At 38.0% G+C, this 12,179-nt stretch overlaps 1 protein-coding gene across 3 annotated transcripts in view; it reads left to right on the forward strand.

Annotated features, from left to right (window-relative positions):
- LOC149571156 (Transducin/WD40 repeat-like superfamily protein) overlaps positions 1-12,179 on the forward strand; it is a 100,294-nt gene that overhangs the window by 60,196 nt on the left and 27,919 nt on the right. For all 3 annotated transcript variants that reach the window (XM_089812725.1, XM_089812727.1, XM_089812726.1), the window contains 5 exons: positions 110-191; positions 276-452; positions 568-621; positions 6,067-6,174; positions 6,275-6,343. In XM_089812725.1, coding sequence (XP_089668851.1) covers positions 110-191; positions 276-452; positions 568-621; positions 6,067-6,174; positions 6,275-6,343 — 490 coding nt within the window. The remainder of the gene's footprint in view (positions 1-109; positions 192-275; positions 453-567; positions 622-6,066; positions 6,175-6,274; positions 6,344-12,179) is intronic.

Here is a 12,179-nt window from a genome sequence, read left to right on the forward strand (position 1 = left end):
AACAGCACAAAGTGATAACAACCTGAACATGTTGTGGCTTATGGAAGATATAGTAGCATATTTCATTTTTATATCTGATTGAAAATATAACATGGGTTTCTGTTTGCAGTGTCAAGTTATGGTATGGAGATGCTATTAATCTCGACCAGTCTCATGATGACAGCCCTGTACCCTTTTCTCTATTGAGAGAGGTCCATTTTATCTTAAATTACATATTTTGTGTCTTATCAGTCGTTGTTGGCCTAGATTTTTGTTCTGAAATATGATATCTACAGGTAGTAGCAGTTGATTCAGTTCCTATCTCAGTGCTGTCCTTGTTTGTACCTTCACAATCACTTGACAAGGTTTTTATAGCAATTGGAAAAGGTTCTGGCCAGTTATCTGTTTGGATATGTTATACCTCTGGCCGCAAATGCCACAAGGCAGGTCAATTTGAGGCACATGATCAAGTTGTAAGTATCTTTCTTAAACAGAACTGTTTGCTAAGAAGCAATCATTAGTGATATGATTCTTGTTCAAAGCACATATAGTTGCTTTGTTTTGATATTATTGTGGTCTGCTGTCTAGGTTACAGGTCTTTCATGGGCATTTGATGGACGTTGCTTATACAGCTGCAGCCAGGTATTATGGAAATCAAATTTCATTGAGGAACTAATAAAATGGTAAACAGTTATAGAATAAGAAGAAATTGTATTTGCTGCGTTGGTATTAGTTAGAGATGGTAAGATGAGGTGATCAATTTTTGTCAGTGATGCATGTGTTCTTGCCATAGTTGGAAAACTCTCACTCAGCAACAACTTGCCAAGCTCTGAAAAACTTGTGAACCTTAAAAACAGCTCAAATTTAATTAAAAGTACATTTTTTTGCAAAATTCAATATGCATCTAATGAGTTAATTAAAGAGAACACAAGAAAAAGCGGAGTGTAGATATATACAAATGCATAGTGGGTACAAAATCACATTCTCATGCGGAATACTAATGGCGGGAAGCAGATAGTAAATAGTTTCTGTCAAACTAGATAAGATAAGATAATGATATTAATGTCCAACAAAAGACCAACAAAAGTTCTATGGGACTGGAAGATTACAACAATGAGGCTGACAGCAAGGAGCACACAAAGGTGTCCGAAAATAGAATATCAATACTAAATACTAAATACATCAATACAATCACATCTTCCTCTTCTCAGCTCTACTAGTAGAAAAGAGAGGGGGTCTAGGCCTTGGAGAGGTGCCCTGTACTGGGAGTGGGTGTGATTGTGAAGTTCATGGTTGTACCTCCTCACTTGGCATCCCTACTGACTCGCTCTGTGTCCTGGAAGTGGATTTATGTACTCTTATACATGGCACTGGTAATGCCTCCTCTGAATCCTCATTGTTCTCGTCCTCAATGTCATCCATTGTGAAATGAATATCCAATCCTACCTCTCCAAATCAACAATCTCATCTTCTGAAAACAATGGACCTAGCTCTTGTGCAGTCCAATCAAAATAAGGATATATCTCATCTAGATGAAGTAGACCAGGTACTATTGAACGCTGTGCCCTTTTTATGTGCAAATTAAGATTATATTGCACATAAACAAGGTTATTCAGCAGTTTTTGAGCAAATCTGTTTCTTTTCTTTGTGTGGATGGATATAAATAAGCTCCGATTGCGCTCACAATGGGATGCGCTACAAGGTTGGCACAAGACTCTGAGCGCAAATTTCTTTAAATTGAGGGTGTTTGTAATTGAATTAAACTTATGTCAGACTGTATGTAGAAGCACGATTTGCTGAGAATATAAACATCAAATCTTTAATCTCGATTTGCAATGATGAATCTGATCAGAGATAATGTCAATCTTTCATGATGAATCTCGACCTGTATGAACACATAGGACTTCGACTTGCTATTGCAAAAATAACTTGAATAACAACTTGTGAGAATAAGTGACAATGTTGGATATCGATCTGCTGTAGGTAATGAACATATATTGATTTCAATGTCTATACCACAACATATGATGCACATAAATATTGTCCTCAATAGATGCCTCGCAAGATTGGTCATGATCTTTTCATTCAAGAGTCACGATTTGTTTAGAGAGTTAGCTAGTTTTGACTAACTAATTCAATCTCATACAAGATCTGATTAGTTGGTTAATACTAAGCAATTGTGACTACTTTATATATATATTCAAAATGATCGATTTGCAATACATAAAGTGTAACGAATTTCATCTTAGATGTGTTTGGTTGGTATGTGATTATATATATTATAATCTCTTGTCTCAGGAGATCTGCCTGATGCTAAACATTAACACTCCCTCTTAGCTAGGGAAGATAACTAAGATGAATTTTTAGATATCACCTTACTCATGACATCAAGGAGTATATTTAGCATATTTCATCTCATGACATGCATATACCCTAATGATATGTGCATTGTATCATGTCACATGTTGTCTATCATAACTCATCATGGCGTCTCACCATGATTATCTCATAAAGAACACGATGATGTGTAAAGGTATCACATTTCATGATATCCATCAAAATGTTCTAGAGATACTACTATCATGATCTACATAAAGATATCATGTCATGTAATATCCATTATGATAGGAAACATTGTAAAATCGCCACCTCACAATGCTTAATACAAGTGTACATTATCAAAAAGATTGTCACCTTAATGTAATGTATACAGGAAGAGGGCCCATAAGTCATAGAGTCACCCATATGACAAAAGGAGTTTACACATTACACATCTTTAGTATATAATTTTTACAAATGAAATAAATTTAGAAACTGAATCTCAATTACATTTCAATCATACCAAGTTTCTTCCTGAAGTCTTCCACTTTAACTCTGGAAAGAGGCTTGGTGAGAATGTCTGCAGTTTGATCACTAGTATTAATATACTCTAACTGAATTGCTTGCCTCTCTACCATATCTCTAACATAGTGAAAAGGAATTTCAATATGCTTGGATCGATCATGGAACATTGGATTTTTTGACAGCTTTATACAACTTTGATTATCACATAGAATAGTAGTAGGCTTTACAGGTTTTCCAAATAGTCCCACAATCAACTTCCTAAGCCATATAGCTTCTCTGCTTCCCATAGCTGCTGTAATATATTTTGCTTCAGTAGAGCTTTGTCCAAGAGATCATAGCAGATCCTAAACTGAAACAATACCCAGATGTGCTCTTCCGATCTGCCACACTACCAGCCCAATCTGAATCTGTGAATCCATGTAAATCAAGATCAATCTTCTTGTATTTAAGGCCATATCCAATAGTACCATGTAGGTATCTCAAAATATGTTTAGCAGCAACAAGATGAATTTCACGAGGCTCACACATGAATTGACTTAAGCCATTCATAGTGTAGCATATATCAACTTCAAGTCTAGTGTTAACCAAATACATGAGTGACCCAATAATCTGTCTATAAAGTGTAGGATTTGCAAATTTGGATTTTGATGTAGATTCTTTTAATTTGTGCAAGTTTGTCTCCATGAGATTGGACATAAGTCTACAGTTTAACATTCCAAATCTCTTAAGTATATCAACAGTGTATTTTCCCTGATTTAGAAAGATACCTGTTTACCGTACAGGGTAAATGGATACTTATCGCATGTAGTATAGTAAGATATAACACAGAACAGATACTTTATTCATATACGCAATATGCACTCAATGCTTACAATATGATTACGATTATTGCAATGATTACCCAAAGTCCCTTCCAGATAGTGTACATATACTTTCCTGAAGGGGTGACTCAACCATCACGCGCTTGTTTGGATACTATTTTACCTGTTAGCTACAATATAGAATTTATCGACAACATCATTCCCCCCAAAAAGTAAAGTCATCGCCTCACGACAAAATAAAGACAACAAAACTCAAATTTCACCAAGACAATTAATTACATCCATGTTTAGATACTAAGCAGAGGGATGTGTCCCTGGTGTAGTGGCCATCTGTGCCCTCAGTTCGTTCAGTTCTGCTCGTAGCTTGTACTTTTGAACTTTCAATTCCGCCTTAGCCTCCATCTGAAGCTCCAAAGCTGACTGCATCATCTCAGCAATCTCTCCCAACTCTCTCTCCTCATTTGCCACCCGCTCTTTCTCCGTTGCTAACTGTTCCTTTTCCACTACCACTTTCTGTAGCTGACTCTGTCTAGCCAACAAGGTTGCCCTTTCAGATTCCTAGGCTGCCTTCTCCGTGGGTAGCTTGGTAGCTGACTCCTCCCGAGCCCTCTCTGCTGCTACTTGATCCGCCTGGTTCCTCTAAAGGTGTAATATGCATCTCTGTGTATTTCGACTATTTCCTTAGTCAAAACCTCGACTCGGCTTGCCATACCTGGATCTCTCGTGGTGGCCCAATCTTGGGGCATCTCTACAGTCTCCACACTCGGCCATCCCTGTTCCTCAAAAGAAACTGTAAAGGCAGTCGGGCATCCTAATTTCATGAAGGATACTACTCTCTCCAGCTCCTTTACTATTGAATCCAAAGCCTGTATCTCTATAGAGGCCACTACTTGGCTAGCCCGAGTCGCTAGAGCTGCTATATTAGCGAAGAATGCCTCTCTCATCATTGTTTCTGGCCCTACTGAAAGCTGTTGCTACACACCCATAGCTCTCTCTATTGCTTCCGCCATCTGCTCAACAGTGCTATGCGGTAGTCCCTCATTCTGTGTCGGCCCCTCCACCTGTGCTTGCAAAGGGTCTTTTTCTGGAACTACTTCTCGCGTAGGTGTATGCAGGTATTTTGTTCGAGGCGCTGGGGTACGGTGGAACCGTGTACTTAGGTACGTGCTCAACTTCTAGGTTCTGTTCTCTCTGTTTGGCTTAGACGATGCTAATAATGTCGTATCCACCATAACCACTGCATTTGAACCCACTACGTCCAATTGGACACTCGACGCCCGCAACCCCTCGCTTGTCGGTATCTCCATTGCTCCTACCTCAGTGTCCATCTCTACATTGGGTTCAAGTACCTCAGCCCCAGCCTCTGGTAAAGCCTTACGAGTAGGCTCCATTGTTACCTTCAGAACGGTTGTCTCCATTGGTGGCAGATGTGCCTTTGCTAATGCTCGTGTCTCTGCGACCGGCTGAATCGCAATTGAAGCCGGTGTCATCACTACTGGTTGCTTGAACTGACCAAACCCCGGGATGCCATGTATACCTATAGGAGTCAAGTGTGTTGTCGCTGAAAGTGCGGGTTGTGGAAATCTCAATGGTGTAGTTGTAAATACTTCTACTTCCTTGTCCTCTTCCTCCTCGTCGTTCCCACTTTCCTCAGAAGAAGTCTCCTCCCGACCACTATCAGTATTTCCACAGTTTGGTCTCAGTGGTTTCTATCCGACTTTGGTCTTGGTGCCAATTGTATCAATATGTCTCCATTGCATAATTGGGGGTTTGCCTGGCGCGAGTGGTCCTGGTTTGGCCTCCAGTGCATTGTTGGGGATCATTCACGTTGTTGCCTCCAAGAATAGGCCGATGGCATAATGTGTCATGTAGAATGTCTTGTGTTGTAATGTCATAAATTCATACATCTGTTCGGCCAACAATGCAGCCCAATCATACACTCTTCCATGTAGAATACCGTTCATCATCGCCACCGATGGAAATGAAATATCTGAGGCGCAACTAGAGCCTGTGAGGCGACTCTTCACGACGTCCATAAGACAAAGCCAGTGACCTTCTTGCATGTTGGATTTCTTCAATCCTCTACCTCTAGATGTGTCTGTGAGAGCTTCTTTCTCCGCCTGCGTCAGATCCCCACATACGAGCTTTATCAATTGTGTCTTTACCTCCCGGCTCAACTTTTTTGGTTTGCTATCTGTTTTCCATCCTCCTTGTGCATGGCCAGGTATCCCAAATACCTGTGTGTAGTCCGCCGGTCTGAATGATATTACCAAACTACAACCAAGGTAGGAAAATGATATTATCAGTTGTTATTTTGAGGCAATGATAGGATGTGAGATGTTTTGCATTTTTTTTAATGGTTTATATACTCATCAGTATGGACAGTCTGGTATAATCTAACTTGGGCAAATGTTTCAAGCAGGATAATTCTGTCCGCAGTTGGATCATTAATGGGAGTTCTCTTTTTCCAGTACCTTTTCCTGAGAGTTCTCCTGGGCTGGCTTTGGAAAATTCAAAAAACTCTGTACATGTAAGAATATTATCATTGCAACTAATTCTTTATACTGCATTTTTCATTATATCTCCAATAAAATAGGAAACTCAAAAGAGTTTTTGTGTGTGCTTCACAGCTTCCATCACATGTGTTTGATTGTTGCTATGGTTTGGCCCTTTCACCAGGAAATTTGGTGATTGCTGTTGTAAGTCACATTCTTACTTTTCTTCTATATTACTATTATGTAGTTCTATTTATAAATGTGGCTCTTGTATCTACATAGTAATTGCCTTTTGGAATGAAATATTGTTCTAAGACCAAACCTTTTAACTGATTGACTACAAAGGAGAGGAATACCTCCTTATTAAATATAGATTACTAAGGATCTTTCTGTAATGGAAATAATTGAAAACTAAAGACAAAATAGAAAGATACTAAAACTTATCTAAATATCTAGAAAATAAAAAGTTCCCAAAAAAGGATGACTTAAATGACCATTATATGCTAAATATAAAAATATTTCTTTAATAGTAAGACCCTACCTTAATGGTCATTCTAGTAACTACACCAAGTTTGTGTGGAAATTTTACAAATTTGTCTGGGCTCAGGGATTTGATAGGAATGTTTGAGTGCCTTCCAGCATGATGTTGGGTACTGAAGCCATCACTCCTGCTATCCAGAGACAGAAAATGGGAAAAAGGCAGCTTCTCAAATACCATAGATGTTTGTTAATAAAAATTCTGTGTTTTTTTGAAGCCCACATTTTGTTTCTTTAAAACAAATCATACAAAAAAACATTTGCTGAAGTAAACAGAGGTCTGATAAAAAATTAGTAAATTTGCAAACCCTCTGCTTGCCCTAGAAACCCTAGTTGTGACCCCAAAAAAGGCCCTTAGTGTTGCTCTGAGAAATGCAGCCCAAAAACTGTAGTTGCAAGCTTGAAGAAACCATGATTTTTAAAATATTTACCAGAAATAGCACTAAATACAGATAAATCCTTTTTTCTGAAACCCATAATTAAAAAAAATTGTACAAAAAATAAAAAAAACCTTGTTGCACGCCACTGCTGCACAACAAAAGTTCTTTATTGCTGAAAAAATCCTTTCTCAAAGATTATGAGCAAAATTTTTATAGAAAGGGCTTGCCTGCGCTTGGAAAACCCTAGGCCTGGCGCAGCACCGAGAAGCCCTGCAGCTCACAGCACTGAAAAGAACCTTCATTGTGTGAGAAGAAAATCCCAGAAGTCGTGTGCGGGCTGGAAAATCTAAACTGAGAACCCTAGGTGCATGAAGAAATCATGATTTTTAAAAAATCGTCCAAAATAGCACAAAATGCAGAAAAATCCCTTGATGTGGAAACTGATGATTTAAAAAAAATCATACCAAAAATTTAAAAACTTTGTCACACACCACTGCTGCATGGGAAAAACCATTCACGCAGAAAAAACCTTTCACAAAGACTTCGTGAGTGAAAAAATCAGAAAGGACTAGCTTGCGCTTGAAAAACACTAGTAGTAGCACAGCACAGAGAGACCCTGCGGCTCACAAGAGTGAGAAGAACCTTTGTTGCGTGAGAAAACCTCTCAGAAGTTGTGTGCGGGCCAGAAAACCTTCATGTGGCTTGAGAACCTTTTATGTGTGCAAAAACAAGCGCATAAAACAATAGTATGGAATGAAAAAACAGGTCGTTTGGCCCTTGAAATACTTTGCAGGTTTACAAACGCAGAAGTTGTGGTCGCATTGCTATCAGGGGGAAAACACGATTTTTGGCTTTGAAAAAAATCTGCGACTTGCAGAAATAACTTCCAGTATTTTTATCAAAAGAATTGTTCGAAAACTTTTCTGGTAAAAACCATTGATCTCCAGAAGAAAAACTTGCAGAGATAAGCTATAGATGTACTACTACTTGCAGAATACTCTCCGAGTTGCAAAAACTGGTTGAGTTCTCAGGCTTGGCGAGTTTTTACGACTTTTACTGGCGCAAAAAACTCGCCCTTTTTTAGCAAAAACTTGTCGAGTGTTTGCCAAAAGCTCGGCAAGTTTTAGTTAAAAACTAGGTCATAGTTTTATAATAACACTTCCAAGGCAAAAAATGGCCCAAATTAATTTCCTTTTCATTTCTTAACTTGTATTTTGCTAAGAGGGGGGAAATAGTCTTCCCAACACTTGCAAACTGATTTCAATCGATTTGAACCAGATTTGAGGTGCTTTTTCAGAAGGATGACATCTATGATTTGGAGAAGCAGGCTATGGAGGAGGGCAATGGATTTGTTTTCACACTCGATGACATTGAGTTGAGTGAGTAGTCAATGCTAGTGCTAGGAGAAGCTAGAGGCAGAGCTAAATTTAGCATGGAGGACGAGCCACAGACCAAGTCAGACATACCTCTCCCTTATTTTTTACTAGACATGGGAAGAGGAGGATTTAATTGTAATGATGTATTTAGTTTTAGTTTTACATAAATTATTTACTGTTTTGCTTCCTGCCATCAACATTCCTCACGAGAATGCAATTTTTTACCCACTTTATGTCCACATATATCTAGACTAAGCTTGTTTCTTTTGTGTTCTCATTTATTGACTCTTTGGATGCATCTTCTCATTGAATTTTGTGAAGAAAAAAATTTGCATTTCTAATAAAATTTAAGCACTTTTTTAAGATCCCGAGTTTTTGCTGAAAACTGGCCTTTTTTTTCCTGAATTGTATTTTTTAGGATTTGTGAGTTTTTGGTTTTGGCGAGTTTTCCAACTATGATAAGCCCTGTGATTTTAAGGAAAAATGATATATTTTTTTTTCTGAAATTTTCTCTGAAAATGCTCATAAAAACCGAAAATTTTATTATAAAAGGAATCCGCCAAAAGACACCCCACGATTTTTGTTTTTAAAAAGCTGATTAAAAAACTTAAAGAAAATTCTATGAAATTTTCAGTTAAAAAGAATGTAATTTTTACTATAAAAAAAAACGACCAAAAAGTTTCATACAGATGCATACAGCAATCATCTACTCCAATTCTGCAAACCTGAGCTTTTGATACCATTAAATGATTGAGATAATTGATTGATAATTTAATTGTAAAGGAGAGGAATACTCATTGAATAGTGATTACAAAAGATCTTTCCACAAGGGAAACAACCGATAACTAAAGACGGAATAGAAATATACTAAAAACTAATTTAAGAACCTAAATGATCATTACAAGCTAAATATAACCCTATTACTTTAATATTTTACTGTCCTCGTACCAAGATGAGTACAAGCTCCAAATGTATCATCATAACAATCTTACAAGCGTAGACAAATTCTGCCACCAGAAGTCATTATAGTATCTTTGTTTGGTCAATTCATAAGGGCATCACTTCAAGTGACTCCTGACATGCTCTAATTTTAATAACAATGCTGTTTGGGACCAAAGCTCAAAACTGACAATGGTTGCTTTTCATGCAAAAATGATAGTTTTTCCTAGACCAAGTAGCATGCATTATCAAGGGGACAAAGTCTGTACATTTAAGCAATATCTGAAAGAATATTAGTTTGAGTTGCCTGTTTAGAAGTTTCGTAAGAAGAAAATAACTTATTGGTGAATATTGAATAGCTAATTATTGTCAAGTTGCATGTATGCCAAGCAACACATATTTTAAAAACTTGTTACCGGGGGTCCTTAGCTCACCTTATGTCAAACCAGGCCACTGGTGCATGAAAATCTTTAACATTCTGCAATTATTTTTATTGCAGAGCACAAGATAAAAAATTAAATTTTTTGTGGACTTTCGCATTACTCACTTGCCATGATTATTTTATTCTAGAACAAGCTTCCCTTCTGCTACACAACAGCTTCTCTTCACACTTTATTTCACCTCCAAAACTCCATGGTCCTTTTTTCTTGCCAAGATCATAGATTGGATCACTGAATGCCATTTATTTGGAACAAATTTGCACATTTCATTCCTTGTTATCTAAGTTGCACGGGTGCCCCCCTCCGCACCCAAAAAATTTGAACGAGCGTGCAGTTTGGGTCCGGTTCAGACTTGGTTCGACTAGGGTGCTGATTTGGCACTGCGGGTTGGATCGAGTTCGAACTGGGATCAAACTTGGGCGAACCAACTCCAAAATTTTGAACCCGGTTTGAACCCGCAGTGAACAAGGCCCCGCAGACTGCTGGAAAAGTGTTTTCTGGGCAAACATTAATTGGTTTTTGGCATCCACAACCCTAAAAGTTGTTATGAATTGCTTTTTGTGGCCTTCCATTGTCATCTTACGTTTCCAAACAGGTTATTTTGTCTTAAGGAAGAGCATTTAAGTTTTTGAGCAAGCATCCGGTTGTGCAAGGAGTTTGAAAATTGATTTGTTGGTGTTCTTCAAGTGTTTGTTTGTCATTCATACACATTTGCAAGCTTTCCATGGCTGGAAAAGGTAAGATCTATTTTCATTTGCTATCGTTTTTGTTCTAGATTTTTCATTTTTCCATTTCTCTTTCAATCTTAATATGTTCTTTTCCATTTTTCCAAATTTTGTAATTTTCTTGAATATAAATTATAAACATGTATCTAATTTCTTGCCATAGGGAAAGAAATGACATCTACCTCTTCATCAATAGGCAATGCCGAACAAAGAATGGAGCCCAACTCTGATTCTCCTCTATGGAAGTATGTAGACATTATAAAACCTCTTCCAGGAGGTGGTGCATTCCATTGGAGATGTCGGGGTTGTGGTGTAGAAAGAAATATTTCTTATTATTGTGTGGTAGGTCATTTTTGTGGTTACACTGGAAGAGGAGTCAAGAAATGCCTTGGCAAAAAAGGTGCCCCTATACCAAATGAAATTGTGTTAAAATATATTGAAGAGCATGAGGCAACATAAGAGAGTGAAGGACGTAGGGCAATAGAACTCAGTAGCAATAAAAGTAAAAGTAAAAAATCAAAGGGAATGCAGCCCCCCAGATGTTATAGTACAAGACCATCCCTTCTTTAGTACTGTAGTGGAAACTAACATTGAATCTGTCCCCCTTGTACACAAAGGAAAGGGGCCACTAGAAACTGCTTTTCAAAATAAGAGCCGGGGAATCGCTCACATTAAGGTGGGAAGATGCTTGTATGCAAATGAGTTGTTCTTTAATGTTGTCTGCTCTCCATTTTGGAAGGACATGTTGAGGGGTGCCAATGAAGCTCCAAGAGGGTATTGTGGCCTCGGGCATGACAAAGTGTGTGCCACCTTGTTGGATCAAGAGATCCAACGGATTGAAGATCGATTGAAGCTCATTAGGGACTCATGGGTTGAGAAAGGGGTGACAATTGTTTCAGATGGGTTGAAGGATTCCAAGAACCATCTCTTGATCAATGTCCTTGCGGTGTTCCTTAAAGGGGCAATGTTATGGTGGATTGTGAGGGCAAAGTAAAAGATGGGCCATTTATTGTTGATATCCTAATTGAGGCCATTCAACAAATGGGTGCAAGAAAGGTTGTCCAAGTCATAAAAGACAACATAAAGAATTGTAGAGCAGCTAGTTTGTTGGTTGAATCGCGATATCAACATATCTTTTGGACACCTTGTGTAGTCCATTCACTCAATCTTATGCTACAAAAGATTGGGAACCAAATTGAGTGGATCAAAATAGTGTATGAAGAGGATGAGGACATCCAAATGTTTGTCACAAACCACTACATGACTCAATCTCTTTTCAGAAACCACTCAAAATTGGAGCTATTGGAGGTAAATGAACTTGAACTCAAGTTAGTAATTTAATTTTCAATATTTGACAATTTCTGATTTTTCATATATTACTTGTGCAATGTATATACTTTTCTAAAATATGTATCTAATAGTTTTTTTTTGCTCTAATTTATGTCACAGGTTGTTGAGATCCATTTTGCATCACACATAATCATCTTAAGACGACTTGTGCAAGTGAAAGATGCACTTCAAGGTATGGTAATCAAACACAGTTGGGGTGTATGGAAGCAAAAGAACACTGAAAGGGCAAACAAAATAAAGGAAAGGCTACTGCCTGAGTCATGGTGGGAATGTGTGGAATATCTCCTTAAGAT

Source organism: Cupressus sempervirens, chromosome 2 (assembly GCF_028749045.1).
Source record: "Cupressus sempervirens isolate cs-2001-9-10 chromosome 2, ASM2874904v1, whole genome shotgun sequence".
NCBI classification, from domain to species: Eukaryota; Viridiplantae; Streptophyta; class Pinopsida; order Cupressales; family Cupressaceae; genus Cupressus; species Cupressus sempervirens.